At 45.8% G+C, this 20,791-nt stretch overlaps 1 protein-coding gene across 2 annotated transcripts in view; it reads left to right on the forward strand.

Annotated features, from left to right (window-relative positions):
• The window catches only part of FCHSD2 (FCH and double SH3 domains 2), a 165,180-nt gene extending 150,734 nt beyond the window's left edge, over positions 1-14,446 (forward strand). For both annotated transcript variants that reach the window (XM_006094478.3, XM_023758754.1), the window contains 7 exons: positions 1,135-1,266; positions 7,977-8,060; positions 8,181-8,358; positions 8,660-8,880; positions 10,027-10,156; positions 10,520-10,602; positions 12,357-14,446. In XM_006094478.3, the coding sequence (XP_006094540.1) occupies positions 1,135-1,266; positions 7,977-8,060; positions 8,181-8,358; positions 8,660-8,880; positions 10,027-10,156; positions 10,520-10,602; positions 12,357-12,440 (912 nt within the window). In that variant the 3' untranslated portion in view covers positions 12,441-14,446. The remainder of the gene's footprint in view (positions 1-1,134; positions 1,267-7,976; positions 8,061-8,180; positions 8,359-8,659; positions 8,881-10,026; positions 10,157-10,519; positions 10,603-12,356) is intronic.
• The last annotated feature ends 6,345 nt before the right edge of the window (positions 14,447-20,791 follow it).

Consider the following 20,791-nt stretch of genomic DNA (forward strand, 5'->3'; position numbering starts at 1 on the left):
TTTAGGTCCTTTATCCATTTTGAATTGGGTTGTGTGTTTACTGTTGTGTTTTAGGCATTCTTTATATACTATTCTGGATATTAATCTCTTATTAGAGATATGATTTGCAAATATTTTCTCCTATTCTGTAGGTTGCCTTTTTACTCTTGTCCTCTGATACATAAAAGTTTTTTATTTGATCAAGTCCAATCTATCTTTTTTTTCTTTTATTACTTGTGCTTTTGGTGTCATATCCAAGCAATCATTGCCAAATCCAGTGTCATGAAGCTTTTCCCCTGTTTTTTTTTTCCCTAGGAATTCTATAGTTTTAGCTCTTACATTTAGGTCTTTGGTCAATTTGAGTTAATTTTTATAAGTTAAGGGTCTAACTTCACTCTTTTACATGTAGTTATCTCATTTTCCCAGTACCGTTTGTTGAAAAGACTGTCCTTTCCCCATTGAATAGTGTTGGGACCCTTGTAGAAAATCATTAAATCATATATGGGAGGGTTTATTTCTGGTCTTTCTATTCCCTAACTCATTTTTAATTGGTGTTATTGATCTATAATATAGACACCTCACAGTTTATTCAGACATTCCTCTATTGGTGACCATATAGATTGTGTTCAGGCTTTGGCCACTACATGCACTGTTGCAGTAAACATCCTAGATTATATAGTCCCACATCCTGATGCTTTTATTTCTCCATAATGGATTTACAGAAGTGAAATTGCTAGATCAAGTGGTATGTTTAATTTTTATTTCAGTAGGTAGGTTATTTTAAAATATATATATATATCAAATTACATTTTTATCAGCCATAGATGAAAGCCTGTTTCTCCACATCCTTGGTAGCATTTAGAAATCTTTTTAATGTTCCCCAATATGATCAGTTTAAAATGGTAAGAGGTCTTTATTAATTGGTATTTAACAGTGAAAAGTGAAAGGATACTGATAAAAATTTGAAAGACATTTACTCTTGGTTTTAAAAAAACCTGTGTCCTTTCATAACATGAAAAATGCGAGTGAGAATAGACACTTATTTCTCTATGCAGTTGAATAAGTTAATATTTTGAAATAATCAGGTTTTAAGTGTTGCTTTCAACCACTTTCTTGAAATATTTAAGGTAGCCAATGGCTTCTAATTTTTCCTAGCTTAATGCAGATACTGAAAGAGAAGAAGAAGAGTTTGAAGACAACATGGATGTTTTTGATGACAGCAGTTCCAGTCCTTCTGGCACCTTAAGAAATTATCCACTCACCTGCAAAGTTGTTTATTCGTACAAGGTTTGTATTTCTCTAACACATTGCTCATATTAAATTGTAACGGCTCTGAAGATACATAGAACTGTATCTACCCAGCCTCTCTTACTGTGCTTAACATAAACTTGGTGTCCAGTTAATAGTAGAGGCAACGTAACATAATGGTGCATAGTCTGGGCTCTGATGTCATTTGCCTGGGTTAAAATCCTGTCTCAGCCTCCTAAGGAGCTATATGACCACACGAGTCCCTTCGTCTCTGTGAGCCTCAGTTTTCTTATCTGTAGTGTGGGGATAATACTGTAAGGCTAGTTGAAATTAAATAACCCTTTTATAGCAAAGCACTTGGCACAGTGCCTGGCATCTGATAAACTTTCCGTTCATAGAACTCTTACTCTTGTGATCAGTTGCCTGCTTAACACAAGACCCTCTATTAAGGTGATTCTCAAATTAATATTAAAATAAAAAATTTTTACAAAGCAGGTGGTTCATCTTTATCTTTCCTAGTCTTGATATAACCAACTCTTGTTTCTGTATTAAGCAAGGACCTGGATAAATAGATGCCAGAATATCCAAACTTGGTTTAGTGTAATAGTTCTCAATCTCACTCACCCCTGCCCTGCTTGCACATTAAGTTTTTACTCAGTTCCCCTCGTTCTCTCTTTCCCTCACTCCCCTCATCCAGTCCATCAGTCAGTCCTATTGAGTCCACTTTCAAAACGTATCCTGAATCCATTTCCTTTTCACCATCTTGGCCTGCCCTAGGCCATTGCTTTGATTACAGTAAATGGGGAAAAAATAACCACTCGTAATTGGTATCCCTTCTTCATACTTGCCTCCCAACAGTCCATTTTCCACTCTGCAGCCAGAATTATCTTTAACACATAAAGGAGATTATTTTGTTCCCCTGCCTGAAACCCTTTGAAGCTTCCCATCACATTTAGAAAAACAAGCTCTTCACTAGGGTCTGCAGTGTCCAGATCGGTCTGGCCCCTGCCGGTTGCCCTAGCTTCACGCCAGACCCTTCCCCCTCCTAACCCCTCACTCACTATACGTTGGCGACTCTGGCTGCCTTTCAGTCTTCAAAGGCACCAGGCTTCTTCCTGTCTTGATAACTTTGCACTTGCTGTTCCTCTACCTAGAACTCTTTTCCCAAATCTTGTTTAGCTGCCCTCTGCTATTCACTGAGGCTCCGTTCAAATAGTGCCTCCTCGGGTCTCCCCTGACCACGTAAATACATAACTGACTGCTCAGTCACTCCTCTCTATCCCCTTGCCCTTTGCCCTCTTTTATCTACTATATAGCACTTGTCATTAGCTACACTTAAACTTATTTGTTTTTAAACGTCTTTGTCTGATTCCCCACTAAAAGTTCATGGAGGCAGAAACCTGTCTGTGTCTGTATACCTTGTCTATGTGTCTTCAGCATGTAGGACTGTGCCTGGCACATAGTAGGTATGCAGTAAATAATTGTGGAATAAATAAATGATGTAAGAAAGGCATGAACAAATGAACCCTCCTCTGGCTCTCATGCTGATGGAAACCCAGTGCTTAGGGGACAACAACAGAGGAAGTGTCTGGAGAGAATCTTCAGCAATCATATACGGGAGAGTCTCACTCCCACTATCCCCATCCCGGGATAAGCCAAAAGCTGGCACTATTTACTTAAAATCCTCGATATCAGTGATTTCCAGACTTTTTAGTTTAACAACCTTTCACTATATATTTAAATTAAAAATACTTCCTATTTTCTGAAAGAGTTGGAGTGTTGGTTTTTTTTCTTATGTAAACTGTTTAGATAATCTTTGAAAATTTGAAATCATCTTCTGAGATACTTGGAGAGTTGTTATAGAGATTATAAAACCAGCTTTGGGAATGTTTCCCCATCTCACCTCTCAATATTATATTTACTTTGAAGTTTCAGAATTAAAATTTGAGATCCTTAAGTGGAGAAGGGTCCTAGGTGTCTGAGTGATTACAAACATCTCACACTCATCCAACATCCCCTCTGTTGGCATATCCCAGGTATGTCCCTATGGTAAACAGACTATAAAAATCATTAAGCATTCATTGAGCGCCCATTTTGTGATAACTTTTGCAGATGCAAGAATGAATGTGGCATAATCCATGTCCCCCAGAAATGGATAGTCTGGGAAGAATAAATATTAAATTGAAAAAATAGAATATGTCTGAAAACATAGTAGAGGTGAAACTGCTAATTCTCCCTGTGATGGTTGGGAGAAATTTTACAGACAAGGTGGCATTTAAGTTAGATCATGAATTCTTAGATCTTTCGAGATACAGTGAGAAGGAAGGGAAGGGAAGGAGCCTTCTAAGCAAAGAGAACAGTAGATACAGACACGGTGTGGTGAGCCTGTGGGTGTCTGGGAAATTTAGTGGTGCATGAGCAGCAAGTGTGGGGAACAGAGCAGCTGGAAGTAAGGATGTTTGCCCTCAGAGAGCAAAGGGCCTTGTAGACCAGACTGAAGTCTGCCTTTTATCCTGCCTGGGGGAGCCATTGGATGTCCTAAAATCAGACTGGGCTTTTAAGGTAACCCTGATCCTGATATAGATAACTATAGAGGGCAGATTAGAATGGAGATTAAGTGTAAGCCTGATAGTGATTCCTATAGTCCAGAATAGCAAAAAGGCTTGGATTAATCTTGTGAAAAAAAGAAAAGCTGTATTTAAGAACCAGATTCAAAAGCCTTAAAAATGCTCATAGAGAACCGGAAACAGCGTGTGGGTCTCTTCCCTCTTGCGGCCTTCGTAGGAGCGCCAGCGGTCAAAATGAAGTTCAATCCCTTTGTGACTTCTGACCGGAGAAAGAACCGTAAAAGGCATTTCAATGCACCTTCCCACATTCGAAGGAAGATTATGTCTTTTCCTCTTTCCAAAGAGCTGAGAGAGAAATACAGTGTTCGATCCATGCCCATCCGAAAGGATGTTCAGGTGTTCGAGACGTACAAAGGTCAGCAAATTGGCAAAGTAGTCCAGGTTTACAGGAAGAAATTTGTCATCTACATTGAACGAGTGCAACAGGAGAAAGCTAATGGTACAGCTGTTCATGTGGGCATTCACCCCAGCAAGGTGGTTATCACTAGACTAAAGCTGGACAAAGACTGCAAAAAGGTCCTTGAACATAAAGCCAAATCTCACCAAGTAGGAAAGGAAAAGGGAAAATACAAGGAAGAAACAATTGAGAAGATGCAGGACAGGAATAAAGTAATATTATATACAACTTTCATTAAAAACTTAAAATTTAAAAAAAATGCTCATAACTTTTGACCCTACTAGCATAAATCCTAAGGAAATGACCCATAATATGGAAATATGTTTTGGATACAAAATGTTCTTTCATCATTTTATAAAGTGTCTACTTTATAATAGTTCAAAGTTGGCAATCCAATAAGGGATTAGTTCAATATATTAACTACTGATATAATGTAACAATAACAATATTTTGAAAATTACAATAGTGAGTTTTTTGTGTAAGAAGAAATGCTATGTCAAAAGAATTAAGATACCAAATTGTATGTACCTTAACATCTCAATTATGCATATTTTCAGCTTTTTTACAATGACATATATTACTTTTGTCTTCAGAAAAACATTGTTTTAAAAGAAAACAGGAAATTTAGAGAGAGAGTGGGGGTAATTGAGGGCGTGGCTGCTTCTGGAGTTCTGGCTGTCACTGTATATTAGGACTTTAGGTGGCAGTGTGAGACCATGTCTTTACTAATAACTATTTACCGACCGGTTTGCTGTCTTTAATTGGCTTGAGGAGATTACCTTCCCTGCTTTAAGTAAGTCATTCTAGTAGGAAGCCCACAAGGGCGAACAACTAACTATGATGCCATGGTCGTCAGTGTTAGAGGGATGTGCAAAGCCTTATGAGAGCAGGAGGAAGAAGCAACCAGCTCCTTGTGGGTAGTCTCGGAAAACATGAGCTGGGCCTCAAATTATGAGTAATAATAGTGGCTACCATTTATGAAGTACTGTGTGTCTGGCACCATAAATATTTTTTTTCTAATCCCTTCCCAACCCATTAATTCAACAAATATGACTTGAGCACCTTCCATGTACCTAAAAAACTAGGTTCAAGGATCTAGCATTGATCAACACAGACAAAAATCTTCGCTCTCATGGAGCTTACATTCTAATAAGAATAAAAAGAAAACTGAGGCTCAGAGAGGTCTTACGGTCACTTGCCTAAGTTATGAAGATAATTGAAAATTACAGACTGAAGTTAGACTTGAACTCATAGTAATCTGAACCCATTCACTGGATGGGAAAGAGGGAGCAGCGACTGCTGGAAATAAGGAGCAGCCTGGTAAAAGCATAGAGGCAAGGGAACACGGTGTGTTCAGAGAACAGGGACCAGTGTGCTAGGGCCGGAACATCGAGAGCCTTGGGGACCAGACTCTCTAGAGTCCTAGTGCCATGCAGAGGACCTGACCTTGTCCAGTAGAAGAATTGGTCACTTCTTGGAGGTGGTATGAGCAAGAAAGTGTCTGCTTATATAACAATGTTGGACAACTTGCATGGACCTCCATGACTTTTTTACAAGGACAGCAATATATTTAAAGTCTTTTTTTAATTATTATTATTGGTTTTTTTGAGAGAGAGAGAGGGGGGAGAGAGAGAGAGAGAGAGAGAGAAACATTGATGTGGAAGAGACACATCAATCAGGCCTCCTGTACGTGCCTCAAGCCCCAGCCAAACCCACAACCTAGGTATATGCCCTGACCGGGAATAGACCTCCTGGTGCATGGGACAACGCTCCAACCAACTGAGCCACACCAGCCAGGGCCATTGGTTGATTCTTGTATGTGCCCTGACTGAGGCTCATACTCTCAACTTTGGCATCTTGGTCGACGCTCTAACCAACTGAGCTACCCAGCCAGGGTGACAACAATATATTTAAAGGTGTTCTCATGATTGGCTCTTGGTACTTGTTGTTATTGTTATTTTTAATCCTCGCCCAAGGATATTTTTTCTATTTGTTTTTTAGAGGGGGGGGGGGGGAGTGGAGAGAGAAGCATGGATTGGTTTGCCTCCCGCACGTGCACCAACTTGGGTGGGGATAGAACCTGCAACTCAAGTACACATCCTTAACCAGAAATCCAACCTGTGACCCTTCAGTGTACGGGTTGACACTCTAACCACTTAGCCCACCGGCCGGAGCATGTTGGTACTTTTAAAATCTTGCCATGGAATTAGGAAAAATATCTTTGTTATATAGGTGCCTTTTGCTGGTATATTCCACGGTATAATGTGGTTTCAGAGGAGCAAAGAAATTCCTTTGGAAAAGCTATTAAGAACCAGTGAGGCCTGGCTAGAGTGGCTCAGTAGTCCTGTGCACCAAAAGATTGCCAGTTTGATTCCAGGTCAGGCCACATATAGAAGGCAACCAATCTCTCTCTCTCTGTCTCTCTCTCTCTCTCTGTCTCTCTCTCTCTCCTTCTCTCTCCCCCCCTCCCTCTTTCTCCCTTCCTCTCTCTAAGCATGTCTTCAGGTGAGGATTTTTAAAAAATGAACTTTTTCCCCTCATATTTTGAGATCAGAGGTAATTTACTTAACATTCTGGTCCTGGAGTAAATACTTATGTGATTGGTCAGCTATCTTCAATACTATTTTTCCATCTCAAGCAATGTCCAGAATCTGGGTTTGATGAAATGTTTTCATGTACATGAAATAGAAAATGAATCTTAGGGAAGTGACCCATTTTCTTGCCTTGTTTTTGCTTGTGAAATTTGGAGATTTTTCACACTTTGAGACCATGGTCTCAGGTGATAGTTTTAACTAATCTTGGGGCTTGAGGGAAGCTTTTAAGGTTGTTCACTAGAGAGTCAGAAAAGGCCAGCAGCCCCCTCCCGGCGAACAGGTGACAGACAAGTCTCTTTAGGGAACAAAGCCACATAGTCTCTCTCCAGCCCTTCTGCAGAGCCCCTGAGGTTTGTCCTCGGGTTCTACAGCCTCAAGGGCAGATTCTGGGTGGCTGGTGCCTGTGAACTCCTGCTGTCAGGATAACAAAGCCGCACAGGCAGCAGCTCGTGCAGACACACCTGCGTGGATCAGCCCAGTCTCCACAGTTAAGTTGGAGCATCATAAATCCAAATTTTGACAGATCTCAATCACTTCCTTTACTACAACTTTCTTTTCTTGGCCACAGTTTGCCAGTGATTCCAGATGAATTCTAGGTGCTGCTCAAGCTGTCATCCAATCCATGTACATAGCTCCTCACATTTCCCAGCATGCACCTCCATGTAGCCCTCTGCTTTCTAATGCAGTGCTTTCTCCTTGGCCTGTGCGTCCCAAGCCATCGTGGCTCTGTGCTTCTTCATCCCACATTGACTCCCCGAGCCTCCTGAGAATGGCAGGATTGTCATTGAAGAAATGGAGGCATCAAGAAGTTGAATAACTCACCGCAGATGCAGAAGCCGGAGCTGGAACCCTGCTCCCCTGCTTCCCGAGACCGCAGTGTTCATTGAGCTCTTGCCTCTGCAGGACTCCCTTTCTCCAGTTTTGGTTATGGCTTTATTTTGTTTAGTTTAGTTTTGTTTTGTTTTTAAGTAAAACTTCACCTCATTGTGATAGTTTTACACTTAAATTTTTGTGTTTGATATGTTTTCAAAATCATTTCAGTATTTTGACCCCCCGTTTTTGTTATGATCAACACACATCTTCTCTTTATCTAACCTTTTTTGTTTTGTCCATGACCATCCTACATTGCAGGCTTCTCAACCAGATGAGTTGACCATTGAGGAACATGAGGTGTTAGAAGTGATTGAAGATGGAGATATGGAAGACTGGGTAAAGGTATATTCCTTTGCTCATATCGCCCCTTCTTGTGACATTTTTAGGAGTGTGTTTCGGTTCTTGTTACGCTCTGTCCAGATTGTGTGTGCAAACCTGTCTTGTCACATGTCTTTTACTCAGGCTCGAAACAAAGTTGGTCAAGTGGGGTATGTGCCAGAAAAGTACCTCCAGTTCCCCACCTCCAACAGCCTCCTGAGCATGCTGCAGTCCCTGGCTGCCTTGGACAGCCGGTCACACACCTCCAGCAACTCCACGGAGGCCGAGCTCGTGTCAGGCAGCCTCAACGGAGACGCCAGTGGTAAAGACTGAAATAAGGCACTCTTTGTCTGTCTCATTTGGCCTAAACTGTATTTCCCCAGAGTCAACCTTCAGCAGATTAAAAAGCACAACTCCATTTCTATTGTATAACATGTTTTCCTTGATTTGGCCACTTTTATTCTTTATTGTAGACCCCTAAGGTTGATCTTCAGTGGGTAAAAATTACAGCTGTACTCCTACTCTGCACAAGGCTCTCTTAGGCCTCACATGAGCGTAGGGGAGGTCGCGAGTAGCCTGGCTGTCGTCCTTCTCACTGCATTTCTCTTTCTCTTGCCACCTAGTCTGTTTCGTGAAAGCACTTTATGACTACGAGGGTCAGACGGAGGACGAGTTATCTTTTCCTGAGGGAGCAATCATCCGAATCTTGAACAAAGAAAACCAAGATGACGATGGCTTCTGGGAGGGAGAATTCAGTGGGCGGATTGGAGTTTTCCCATCGGTGCTCGTGGAAGAACTTCCAGCCTCAGAAAATGGTGACGCTCCAGGGATGAGAGAGATTCGGGTACGTGAGAAGAGAGAAAGCTGAGTTAAGATAGTTAAAGAAAATGACTCCCGTGGGGTCTGTGGACCCACGCAGAAGTGGGCTGCGGTCTCAGCCTCACCCTCGCCACTCCAGTCCTCAGTTGTCAGGTTTCTGCAAAACCAAATTTGGGAAAGTAGGACCTATTGGTCAGGCTCTTCTGTAAAGGCTGTGTCACACCTCTCCTCTCCCACATTCTATTCTCCGAATCCATTAACCAAAATGCTAAATTGTATGTGACATTGTATGAGGAGAAACGGAAACAAACCAGAGAGGGAATGTATTCTCTCTGTGGTTAGTTTATGTAGTAAAAATATTAGCTTGCTTTTTCTCTCGCTCACTGTCAGCCTCCTGCCAGCCCAGGTTGTGCCGGTCCATTTCAGAGAATTGATGAGCCTGCCAGAGCCCTATTATATTCGTGGCCCTGAGCTTAGCTCATTATAGCAGAACCTGCCTTTACAGGAAACCTCTGATTGGGATCTATCATGGCAGGCCCGGCAGGGCCAGGGCCATAAGGAACATGTCCTGTGTGTATGATATGACCCCTTAGCCCCGTGGTCGGCAAACTGCAGCTCACGAGCCACATGCGGCTCTTTGGCCCCTTGAGTGTGGCTCTTCCACAAAATACTGACTTCTGCGCATGGGCCACGAAGTTTCAATCGCACTGTACGTGCGCGCCCGCACGTGGTATTTTGCCGACCACTGCCTTAGCCTGACATCTACGAGACCTGGGGAAGTCAGAAACTCTGCCAGTTATTTTATTTTTCACACATACAGAAAAATACAACTTGTCCCCTTTTTTGTCCTTCATCGAATTTACTGACTTGATTAATTTGGTATGTTTTTAATGGAACTCTAGAGAATGATTTGACTTGATAACTGTTTTAAGATGAACTAATCAATGGTATAATGCGATCTATGAGAGGAAAAAGATTTAAGCAACACAAAATTAGGGTTTAGGGTGTTTAATCCAGGCTCTTGTGCTTCTAATGAATCTGACCAAAAAAGTCAACAGTCATAACTCAGCTCCAGAGAAAAGTAACTTGTCTGAAGTAGTCAGTCAGAGAAGCTAGTCTGTCCTTCCTGAGTGAGCACTTTGTAACCTCCCTTCCCTTCCCTTCATGGCAGATCTCTCCATCCCCCAAGCCGCCCGGCTCCCTGCCACCACTACCACTGTATGACCAGCCTCCCAGCAGCCCCTACCCCAGCCCAGACAAGAGGAGCTCCCAGTACTTCCCCCGCTCTCCTTCAGCAAACGGTAAGGGTTCTCCTGGACACGGGTCAAAATGGATTTTCACTCAGAAACTCACTTGTTCACTGGAGGGCAAACAGATCTGCATTAATTCTCATTGCGCAAAACCACAAGTAGCCCTAACCGGGTTGGCTCAATGGATAGAGCGTCGGCCTGTGGACTGACGGGTGCTGGGTTTGATTCCATTCAAGGCACATGCCCAGTTATGGGGCTCAATCCCCAGTAGGGGGCATGTAGGAGGCAGCCAATCAGTGATTCTCTATCATCATTGATGTTTCTATCTCACTTTCCCTCTCCCTTCCTCTCTGAAATCAATAAGAAAAAAATAAAAACACAAATAAAATGAGCTTCTTTGGTTCCCTCCCTTAGAAAATAGCGTCCATGCCGAATCGCCGGGCTTCTCACAGCCACCAAGGCAAACTCCTGAGACCTCATATGGCAAGCTGCGACCTGTAAGTCTCTTATCTGGGAGGGCCATCTTCCAAATTGGACATTAGAAATTAGTGTTTCTCCATGGCCCCTGTTTTGTTACTAATTCCCCCATATGAAGGTAAGATGGGTTTGGGAAGGTAAAAAGGTCTTGAAAAAAAAGAGTATAAAAATCAGCACATTGGCCCTAACGGGTTTGGCTCAGTGGATAGAGCATCAGCCTGCGGACTGAAAGGTCCCAGGTTCAATTCCAGTCAAGGGCATGTACTTTGGTTACGGGCACATCCCCAGTAGGAGGTGTGCAGAAGGCAGCTGATCGATGTTTCTCTCTCATTGATGTGTCGACCTCTCTATCCCTCTCCCTTCCTCTCTGTAAAAAATCAATAAAATATATATTTTTTAAAAATTAACACATTGCCCGGCTGGTATGGTTCAGTGGTTGAGTGGTGACCTATGAACCAGGAAGTCGCGGTTCGATTCCCAGTCAGGGCACATGCCTGGGTTGCGGGCTCGATCCCCAGTGTGGGGGGTGCAGAAGGCAAACGATCAATGATTCTCTCTCATCGATGATGTTTTTATCTCTCCCTCCCCTTTCTCTCTGAAATCAATAAAAATATATATTTTTTAAATCAACACATCTTGGAAGGCCCAGTCTACATTGGCACTTTTTTCTGAGCCATGGTGAGATTCAAGGTGATAGCTGTGAAAGTATATTTAAATTGTAACAAGGTCTGTGAGCATCAACATAGTCTAATTGTGAAACAGAAGCACTTTTTTCCCAGCAAGCGTTTATTGAGAACCTAGTTCCCAGGCCTATATTTGCAAGCAGGAGGGGCCGGCAGATACAGACTGGAGAGAAGGGGACCGATGTGTTGCACCACCCTTCCCTGCTTCGCTTTCTGCCTCTCTGGCCCTTCCTTTTCATTGATCTCTGCTGATGCTTCTTAGGATTCTGTCCGTGAATCCTCTTGAAGTCATTAAACTCGCTCTCCTTGTGTAATGTCATCTACTGCCACGGCTTTGACAACTGTTTATTTACTGACAACTCCCAGATTGATACCTGCCAATCCGATCTCTTTCCTGGGCTTCAGGCCTGTGGACATCTCAGAGTGTCTGTACCAAACGTGCTCTGGTCTCCCACAAGTCGTCATCACCAAGTCGTGCCGAGTTTCCCTCGGAGACAGCTGTCAGTCTTTCCACTTCTCTACTCCCCACTGCCGGCGCAGTTCAGGCTGACAGCAGCTCTCATTCCGATGGCTACATCGTACCTTTGCCCTCCTCTACTCTTTTCTCCACACTGTTACCAAACTCACCCTTCCACACTCTGATAATGCTGTTTAAAACCCACCACGGACTCCTCTCTGCCTGCAGAGTAAAGCTCAGATTTCATGACTTAACCCAAGCCTACTTCTTCTGTCTTCTCTCTTGCAACTCTCCTGCCAAGACATGCGGCAGGGTTTTCAGTTCTCCAGGCACAGCGCTCACTTCCAGCTCCAGCCTGTGCTGTGGACAAGCCTTTTAGGGCCTCAGTCACTCTTGTGCCCGTGAGGCTTTCAGCCTAGGCAAGACCCTGATTCGCAGGTTTCACATGAAATCCAGGATAACTCCCCTCAGCGGGAAAGAGTGAAAATTAGATTGAAAGAACATGTTGAGAACATTTCTGAGACCCCCTGGGGGCCCATGTCCTTGGATAAATGACTGGTTGGGGTTTGGATGCTTCATTCCGGCACTGAATCCAGAAGCTGATGGGCAATTTGTGTAATTGTTTCCTGCTCAGGTCCGCGCAGCTCCCCCTCCGCCTACACAGAACCACCGAAGGCCAGCAGAGAAGATCGAGGACGTGGAAATCACACTGGTGTGAGGATGGGTTTGCCCGTCTGTTACTGCTACAATCAAGGTCAGGCTTGGAGTTTGGCCAGTCTTGTTTTTTAGGCACCTTTGCATGATGATGACTCTTGAACAGAGCAAAAACCAGGAGGATGATATGTGACTGGATGGCCTGGTGGACTCCTCCCACATGTTGAATATTTTGTGCCTTTTTTTGTTGTCATTTTCTATGTCATCTCTCCTACCATAGCACAAATCCTAGCGGGCCCTCCAAACAGAGAGGGACAGCCCTCGTGCCTAACAGTGTCCATTTTTATATGAGACTCAAGACCAGGCCTCGTGCAGGCACAGTCACAGAGACGCTGATCATGTGCACTCGTACAGTATATTACTGTGGCCACAGGATGTGGCAAAGATTCTCATCTTCAAGTGGCTTTTGCTCGTCTGGTTAAGTTTAATCAGATCACGGTGGCTACATAAGGAAGCAGGAGGGATTCCGGGGAGGCTGGCTCCTCCCCGCAGTGGGTCCCGACGGAGAAACCAGTGGACTGCCCCGAGTCTAGCGCCAATTGCATTAATGCACATCTCTACCACAACTAACGGGTTTTAAACAATAACAGTGTCGTTTGTATTAATATTTATGCCATTCATTTAGTACTAGTGGAGCTAATATGGAGGGGCTGAACTAGCAGCCAAATCTTGTCCATCACATAGGGTAGTAGAAAGGAGGCTGCAGCTAAGGCAGAAATGGATCTTCCAGATCTGAAATGAGCCGATTTAATGTTCTTTTTGTATTTGGGTATTTTTTCATCTTAATTTTTTGCAGCACATACTCTTCTGACCAGTATCCTTAGAATCTGAACGTCTAGGTAAATTGGGGACACACACTTGCCTTGTTGAGCCTCTCTACTGGAGAGCCGCTGGCATCGTTTTATTCCCAAGTCGTGGACTGGCCCAGCCAGCCAGGTTGTGACTGGCCCAGCCCAGCGGTCACCCCCCGACAGAAAATGCCGCTTCCCAGGTCCCACTGACATGTCCTTGGGAGGAAGAACCTGTGGCTCACGGAGGAAACCAGCTTCCTACGAAAGAGGACTAAAGGATTGCACACCCTGCACAAGTGCAAGTTGGCAAGGAAAAGACAAGTTCTCCGCATCGCGAGGGGAGCCAGGGGGATTCCTCCCCGGGCCAGCAAGCCCCCAGCGCAGGTGTCCCAGAGCCCTCTGCTGGCTCTCCACTTCCTATGGAAGGTAGGGGGGGTGTCACCGAGGGACTAAGGGATATTTGCCAGTTGCTTTTTTTTTTCTTTTTTTTAAGAAATGAAATTTGCAGAATTTAAAAGTTGTATTATGCTTTGAAAACTCCTAACACTCTAGAAACTTGAAATGCTCGCCAAATGTCCCCATGGGAATTTTTAAGGTCATAGCTGAAGAAATTTTCAGTCTGCCATTTGATCATTTCAGTGACAAACCAACTGATGAATTTTCTCCATGATTTGGGGTTTGTTTCTTTTTTTGTTTTTTGTTTTTTTGGTTTTTTTGCATTTCTTAATCTGTTGATCTATTTGAGGTCTTTTTGTGTTATCAAACTTATTCTTAAGTTTAAAAAAATAAATTAAAAGGGTGGGTTTTTTTAAGATTTTAAAGTTTGCCTACATGTTAAATATCTTCAAAGCACTTTAAAAATCTTCACAGTGCTTGAATAAGGCAGTTCTTGCCACCCAGTCTTGTATTCTCTCTCTAGTTAGCCAAATTGTCCTTGAATCTGGGTTTTCCACACTCTCAGAGGGTTATTTGAAATTTTGTTATATTTTAAATATTTTTTGGAAGAGCTGCTAATTTTATTTTAAAAAATCAATGTTGTACAAATAAGCCTCCTTTTTAAGAACTCCTCCCTCCAGGACATATAACCCAGCATCACAGTGCACAGGGCCCGGCTTAGAGGGAGTGCCTCTGTGCAGATGTGCTTTCTTTACGTAAAGTGGCTGTAAAAAGTTTGTATTTATTATGTATAAAATGTTGAATAATAAAAAAGTGGAAGTAAGTTTTCTAAGTTTACTTATAAAGACACACTCGTAGGCCCTTCTTTAACCATGTGACAGATACAGAGAGGTATCTGTTAACCCATCCCTGGGACAAGCAGTTCCTGATGCCGCCAGCTGCCAGGTAGAACATTCTGGATACCTAGAGATGGTAACAAATAAGTTGTGGCCTTGCTTTCAAGGCCCTTTTCAGCGGTGGGGGACAGGTACACACACGACAGTACTGTGTGACGTGCTGGGAGGGAGGGGAGGACAGTGTGCGCGGGGAGCTGAGCATGGAGCTGATTGTGCAGCTGCAGGGACAAAGTCACTGAAGTCCCCTCAGAGGATGTAACTGCTGGCTTCTAGGAAGTGGGAATTCTGAACTCCTCTGTCCTTTCCTCAGCCTCCACCCTAAGGAGTAATGAATCAAGCACAGATTTTACTGGCCCCAGGGGTGGATGGATTCCTGGTTAAAGGCTGAGTCCCTGTGGCTCCCAGCCGGCCACACGGAGGGTCAGGGCTCAGCATGTTTGGGAAGAGGCCTACAGCTCTCCTCTTCCCAGAGCTGCACACATGTGATATGTATTCCCCCAGATATTTTCTGGCCATAAAACTCATAACCCTATGCACATTGCCTTTTTACATATGTGGGATTATATAATATATTTAGGTTTATCTCATTCTTTTTGAAGGCTACATTATAATCCATTATCTGATCATAACTTTAAGAGTAGTTGGATTTTTTTAGAGAGAAACATGGACGTGAGAGTGCAACATTGATCGGCTGCCTCTTGCACGCCCCCTACATGGGGTTGAGCCTGCAACCCAGGCATGTGCCCTTGACCACGAATTGAACCAGCAACCTCCTGGTGCATGGGATGACCCCAAACCAACTAAGCCACACTGCCCAGGGCTGTCTGGTCATAATTTAAACATTCCTATAGTGATGAGTGTTTAGGTTGTATCCATCCATTTGCTATTGAAAAGTTTGAAATTAACATCTTTGTACATAATTCTTTATAAATTTGTTCCAGTAAGAACATTGGGGAAAATTCTAAATATGTAATTTGAGAGTCAAAAAGGTATTGTGTTTTTTAATTTTTTTAGATGTTTTTGTTAATTCTCACTGAAGGATATTTTTTCCATTGATTTTTGAGAGAGCATTGATTTTAGAGAGAATGGGAGAGGAGAGAAACATCAATGTGAGAGAGCCACATCAATTGGTTGCCTCAACCAATGACCCTTCAGTTCGTGGGCTGACGCTCTAACCACTGAACCACCGGCCAGACCTAATTTTTTTAGACTGCCAAATTGGCCTCCAAAAGGATTGCATCCATTGACACGCCCACCAACAGCATTGGAGGTGACAACATGGACTTTGGAGTCAGAAGGTCTGAGTGAAATTCTGGCTTCTCTTTGAGAGCTGTGGGAACTCATCGGACCTCTGAGAGTAATACTGCGGACCCAAGAAGGACGCATGAAGTGAGCAGCACGGCGGTCACAAACATTCCTCGTGAACCTCTTCCACATTCGGCGTCCTCTCCTTCAGAGTCCTTGCTCCTCCAGCCTCGTGATAACACAGGGCTGCCATGAGGCCCAAGGGGAGGCGTGTGTGTGAATGCTTTACCGTAAGTGAGACAAGGTTGTGCACATTAAATGTCATTTCCATCTTCTGCCTTCACCTGCTAATGAAAAGCTGCTCACCTTTGAGACTGCTGTTGGCATCACAGGATTAGTCTGTGACTCAGGAACAGAGTTAAGCTAATTGCCCCACCCTAATGTCATAGCTACATTTTGGCCTCCTTCATCACAGGAACTAACTGTAACGCAGTCAAGTTGGATTCACAGCACATCACCTGGATCCCTTTCTTCTCTGACCACCACGTCCACCAGCCAGACACAGACGCTAGTGAGAGGACGTGATTTGGCCTCAGACCTGCCACCATCCGGCGTGTGACCTTTCCCTCCACGCTGCCACATCCCCAGCTATAAAAGGAGTGAAAACGGGTGATTTCCAAGGACTTATCCAACTCCCAGTGTTCTAGATAAGTTTTCTTTCTTGACGCAGAGTGAGAATGTCGCACAAAAAGGTTGCAGTATCTGAGAACAGACTCACACACAGAGACTTCCCGGATGGCCAGCAATTGGAAAATCCAAGCCCCGGCACTGTCCCCTGAGGCAAAGCAAACCCTCAGCTTCCAGGTGGGGATCGCATCCCAGGCTCCACTGTTCATTGGGTGCCCCAAGAGCCCAGCTGCAGCTTTGCCTGTGGGGCCAGTAACGGCCTAGCCCTCGCAGAGTGGCCTTCTGACAAAATCTGGCTGCTCGGACTCTGCTTTTATGTTGCTCATTATGAAGTTGTTTTTCATGACAAAAATACAGCCACGTTACAGAAATGTTAGCTAAGGGGGAGAATTATCCTTTGTCCCAAAGTCTCACAACTTGACACAACCAGGATGTTTCTCCCTGTGTTTGCTCTGTTACTGCTTGACCTGCCAAGAGCCCTGTGACTGCCAAAGAGCGTCTTGTTCCTGGACCATTCTCCCGGTCCCACTGGCCAAAGAACAAATGTACTTCTGCGGAATGTTTTCCTGAAATCTGATCCTGAAACAGAACAGAAGGGAACCTACATCCCTGCCACACTGCACGCTAAACTCCTGAGCATCCTTTCCGTTCTTATCACCCACGTGCCCCTGTGAGGGGCGAGGAAGATGGGCCAAACGGCCTGTATTCAAGTCCCCGAGCCGCCCGCTGAGCTGTGAACTTGGGCTTGCTTTCCTCACCCACAGAGTGAGAATGAAAAGGTAATACAAACACCCTCAGCTCCAGGAGGATCAAATAAGATGACGTACAGATAAGCTGATACTAATTTTGACTAGTGGATGTGCATCCAGAGAAAGGAAACAGCCTTGCACTGACGTGGCCTGAGTCTCAGGTGGGTCTGTGCCTGGGGCCGCCAGGATTCCTCCAGAGAACATCTATCCAACTGCTGTTTGTCCTGTCAGCAAACTGACTGCTCCAGGCCATGTTCTGGTGACACAGATGTCTCCCCCGTTACCCAGGGGGAGACTCAGGAATGGGAGATGGGAGCCAAGGGTCTCCCAAGACAGGAAGATGACCAGGGGGCAGTTGGAGCCCCAAACTAGGGTTCCTCCCTCTCGGGTCTCAGGCTCATGAGGTCTGAGAGTGGGCAGGGCAGGGCAGGCAGAGGATGCAGTACTCACACCAGCCTAACAGCCCAGGGAGGAGCTGTTGGGTGAGGGTCACCTGTGGTGAGGCCCAGAGTCATGGGGCAGGAGGACTCAGACTGGACACTCCATGCCCTGGAAGTCACTGCTTTGCCCGGGGTCTCCCAGGAGAACAGGCCAGCCCCTCTGCAGAACCTGAGTCCAGTTTCCAGAAAAGAGGGACAGGCCTGAGTTCCTATCCTGCGCAAGTCCCTGCCCCCTCCCTGGGAAGCAGCCTGAACGTCTGAGCACTACCTACACGGTGCTCAGTACTGAAAAGCTGGGTACCAACTACTGAGAGCCTGGGTCAGTGTCCAGCACCAGGGCTCTGCCCCCACCTCCACGAGCAGGGGCTGCAGAGACCAGGTGCAGCCTCCCCAGCCGCACCCCCTTGGAGCATTTGCCCCCCTCGGCCATTGCCAGCCGCTTGTCCTCCAGGCCCACCTCATCCCCGAACGTCTGTGGCTCCTCCCGGAAGCATTCCTTCCACGTAAGTGAAGGTGTGTGCTCCCTCAGGTGAGGCCACTGTACCCCAAGGGTGTGCTGTCAGTTTGGCCCATGGAGAGGAGGCTTAAGGGGAGCGGAGGGGTTGCTGTCCCAGGAGTCGAGTCGGATCATTTCCTGAGCGCCTTTTCTGTTATCGAAGTGGTCTTCGCTGCAGTCCTGTGAGGGGCTTGCCCCAAACGGTATAGCTGATAACAACCTCCTGTTTCCCTCACTCCTGTGGCCCTGCATGTCCCTCACTTCAAAAGACACTAGCCCAGCTGCCCTAACTGGTTTGGCTCAGTGGATAGAGTGTCAGCCTGCGGACTGAAAGGTCCCGGGTTCGATTCCAGTCAAGGGCATGTACCTTAGTTGCAGGCACATCCCCAGTGGGGGGTGTGCAGGAGGCAGCTGATCGATGTTTCTGATTCTCTATCCCTCTCCCTTCCTCTCTGTAAAAAAATCAATAAAATATATTTTTTTAAAAAAAGACACTAGCCCTCCAAGCTCAGGCCCAGGGCCCAGAATCGAAAAGAAGATGCAGGGAGGAATCACCCCCTGGCAGGGGGTACACCACTGGGACACGGGTGGGGGGATGCCATGCAGCTCTGCCTAACTGGAGCCCAAATTCTCTGGTTTGTTTGTGTGTTTTTTTAAGTATAATAGTCACAATCCAGCTGTGCCAGCTGCGTAATCTCACATCACTTAACCTCTCTGAGCCTCGATTTTCTTATCTGTAAAAGAAATACCTATATCACAAGGTGGTTGGGAACAAATAAAATACCACAGGATGCCCTAGCCGGTTGCTCAGTGGATAGAGCGTCAGCCTGTGAACTGAAGGGTCCTGGGTTCGATTCCGGTCAGGGGCATGTACCTGGGTTGCAGGCTCCTCCCCACAGCCCAGGCCCTGGTCGGGGCACGTGCAGGAGGCAACCAATCAATGTGTTTCTCACACATCGATATTTTCTCTGTCTTTCCCTCTCTCTTCCACTCTCAAATCAATGGAAAGATATCCTCGGGTGAGGATTAAAAAATAATAATTTTTAAAAAAGATATCGCAGGAAAAGTGCAAAGCACAGGGCCTGACACAAGCACTGGGTAATGGTGGCTCCTGGAAGCGCTGGTCTTTCTGGCCATGAATCCCAGGAGACAGCATGGCCTCAGCAGACACTAGGCAGCTGGTGACTCCTGGTGGCCACCTGGAGCCAGGGCATGAGGGCTGGGCCTCTGGGAATTTTAGAGTCTAAGAACACTGGACTCCAAGTGTCTTCAACTGTTGGACTTGCAGTCCTTGAGCAGAATTTAGCCACTTAAACATTTCCTGGGGCTTTCTCTGTGCCAGGTCTGACCCCAGGGAATACTTCCCATCCTGGTCTCTTCCAAGAGTTCTCTGCGAAAGATAAAGGGAGGTAGGCACAGACTGGAGCACAAACCGGAGGCGGGCCCCTGGCCAGCCTGGCAAGTGAGGCAAATTTGAATTGGGGACTGGAGGGAAGAACAGTCTGAACAGAGAGAAAATCACATGGAAGACACATTCAGAGTAGCCAGGACATGAAGATGCAGCCGAGGCCAGCAGGGTAGATCCAAGGGCTTTGAAATTCAGGCCGAGTTTCTCTGCAGGCAGCAGGGGACTCCAAATGGTTGAACATGTGACCATGACACCTTAGAACGTCACGATGGCAAGGACAGGGCCGGTGAGGTAACAGGAGATCCAGAAGGTGGCCTGCAGTGGCAGCAGGGTTGGAAAGAGACACGGTGGCCCCAGGCCTTGGTGCAGTGTGAGGGGAAGAGGAGCTTATATGGGTGGGGGGAGGGGGGAGGGGAGACGAGGCCCAGGAGGCAGCTGGGTATCTCACCTAGAGTTCAGGGGACAGCTGGGCGGCCAAGAGCAGTGAGTGATCTGGGAGTCAGCAGATTTGGGTATTTAACCAACACACAGTCTTTGACATGTGCCAGGAGCTCTACAAATACTAGTACTAGCACAATGGGGCCTTACAGCAATCCTTGAGGTGTACACTATCATCCCATTTTACAGAGAAGGAAACTAAGGCACAAAGACGATAACTTGCTCAAAATCATTCAGCTGCTAAATAGCGGAGCTGAGATTCCCACCCAGACAGTCCGGCTAGAGTCCAGGCTCTTAGCTCTCTGCTGTCCATTCTGGAAATGGTTTCCAAAACCCTGGGACTGGCAGAGACTCCAAGGGAAACTGTAAGATGATAAAGGAGGCTTAGGTTCTAGAGTGAAGCCTCTGACTCTCAGCTGGGCAGATCCCCACAGGTCAGCCCTCATCGCTCCGGACAGTGGCCGTCCTGCTGACCCCTCCGCCGTGCCCCAGGAGGATGAAGGAAAGGGGGTCCCCAGGCTCTACCCTGTTGGGTCTGCCTTGCACTTCGGCGGCGTATTGTGAAGAGTAAATCAGATGCTGATGTAAGCGACGGCCCAGGCCCAAACCCAATCAGTCCACTGCTACCCTCCCAGACACACAGGCCATTCCCCACCCACTCGGGTCGAGCAAGAACTTGCCTGGTCTAAGGGCAGGCCTGTGTCCCAAGCACTTGCCATCACTTTCCAATTCGTTGGGACCCTTTCCACCAGGGCCCTTCCCGGCTGCCTCCCCTCCTCCCTCCTCGGACTCCCACGGCCCCTCCTCAG

Source organism: Myotis lucifugus, unplaced genomic scaffold (genome assembly GCF_000147115.1).
Source record: "Myotis lucifugus unplaced genomic scaffold, Myoluc2.0 scaffold_138, whole genome shotgun sequence".
NCBI lineage: Eukaryota > Metazoa > Chordata > Mammalia > Chiroptera > Vespertilionidae > Myotis > Myotis lucifugus.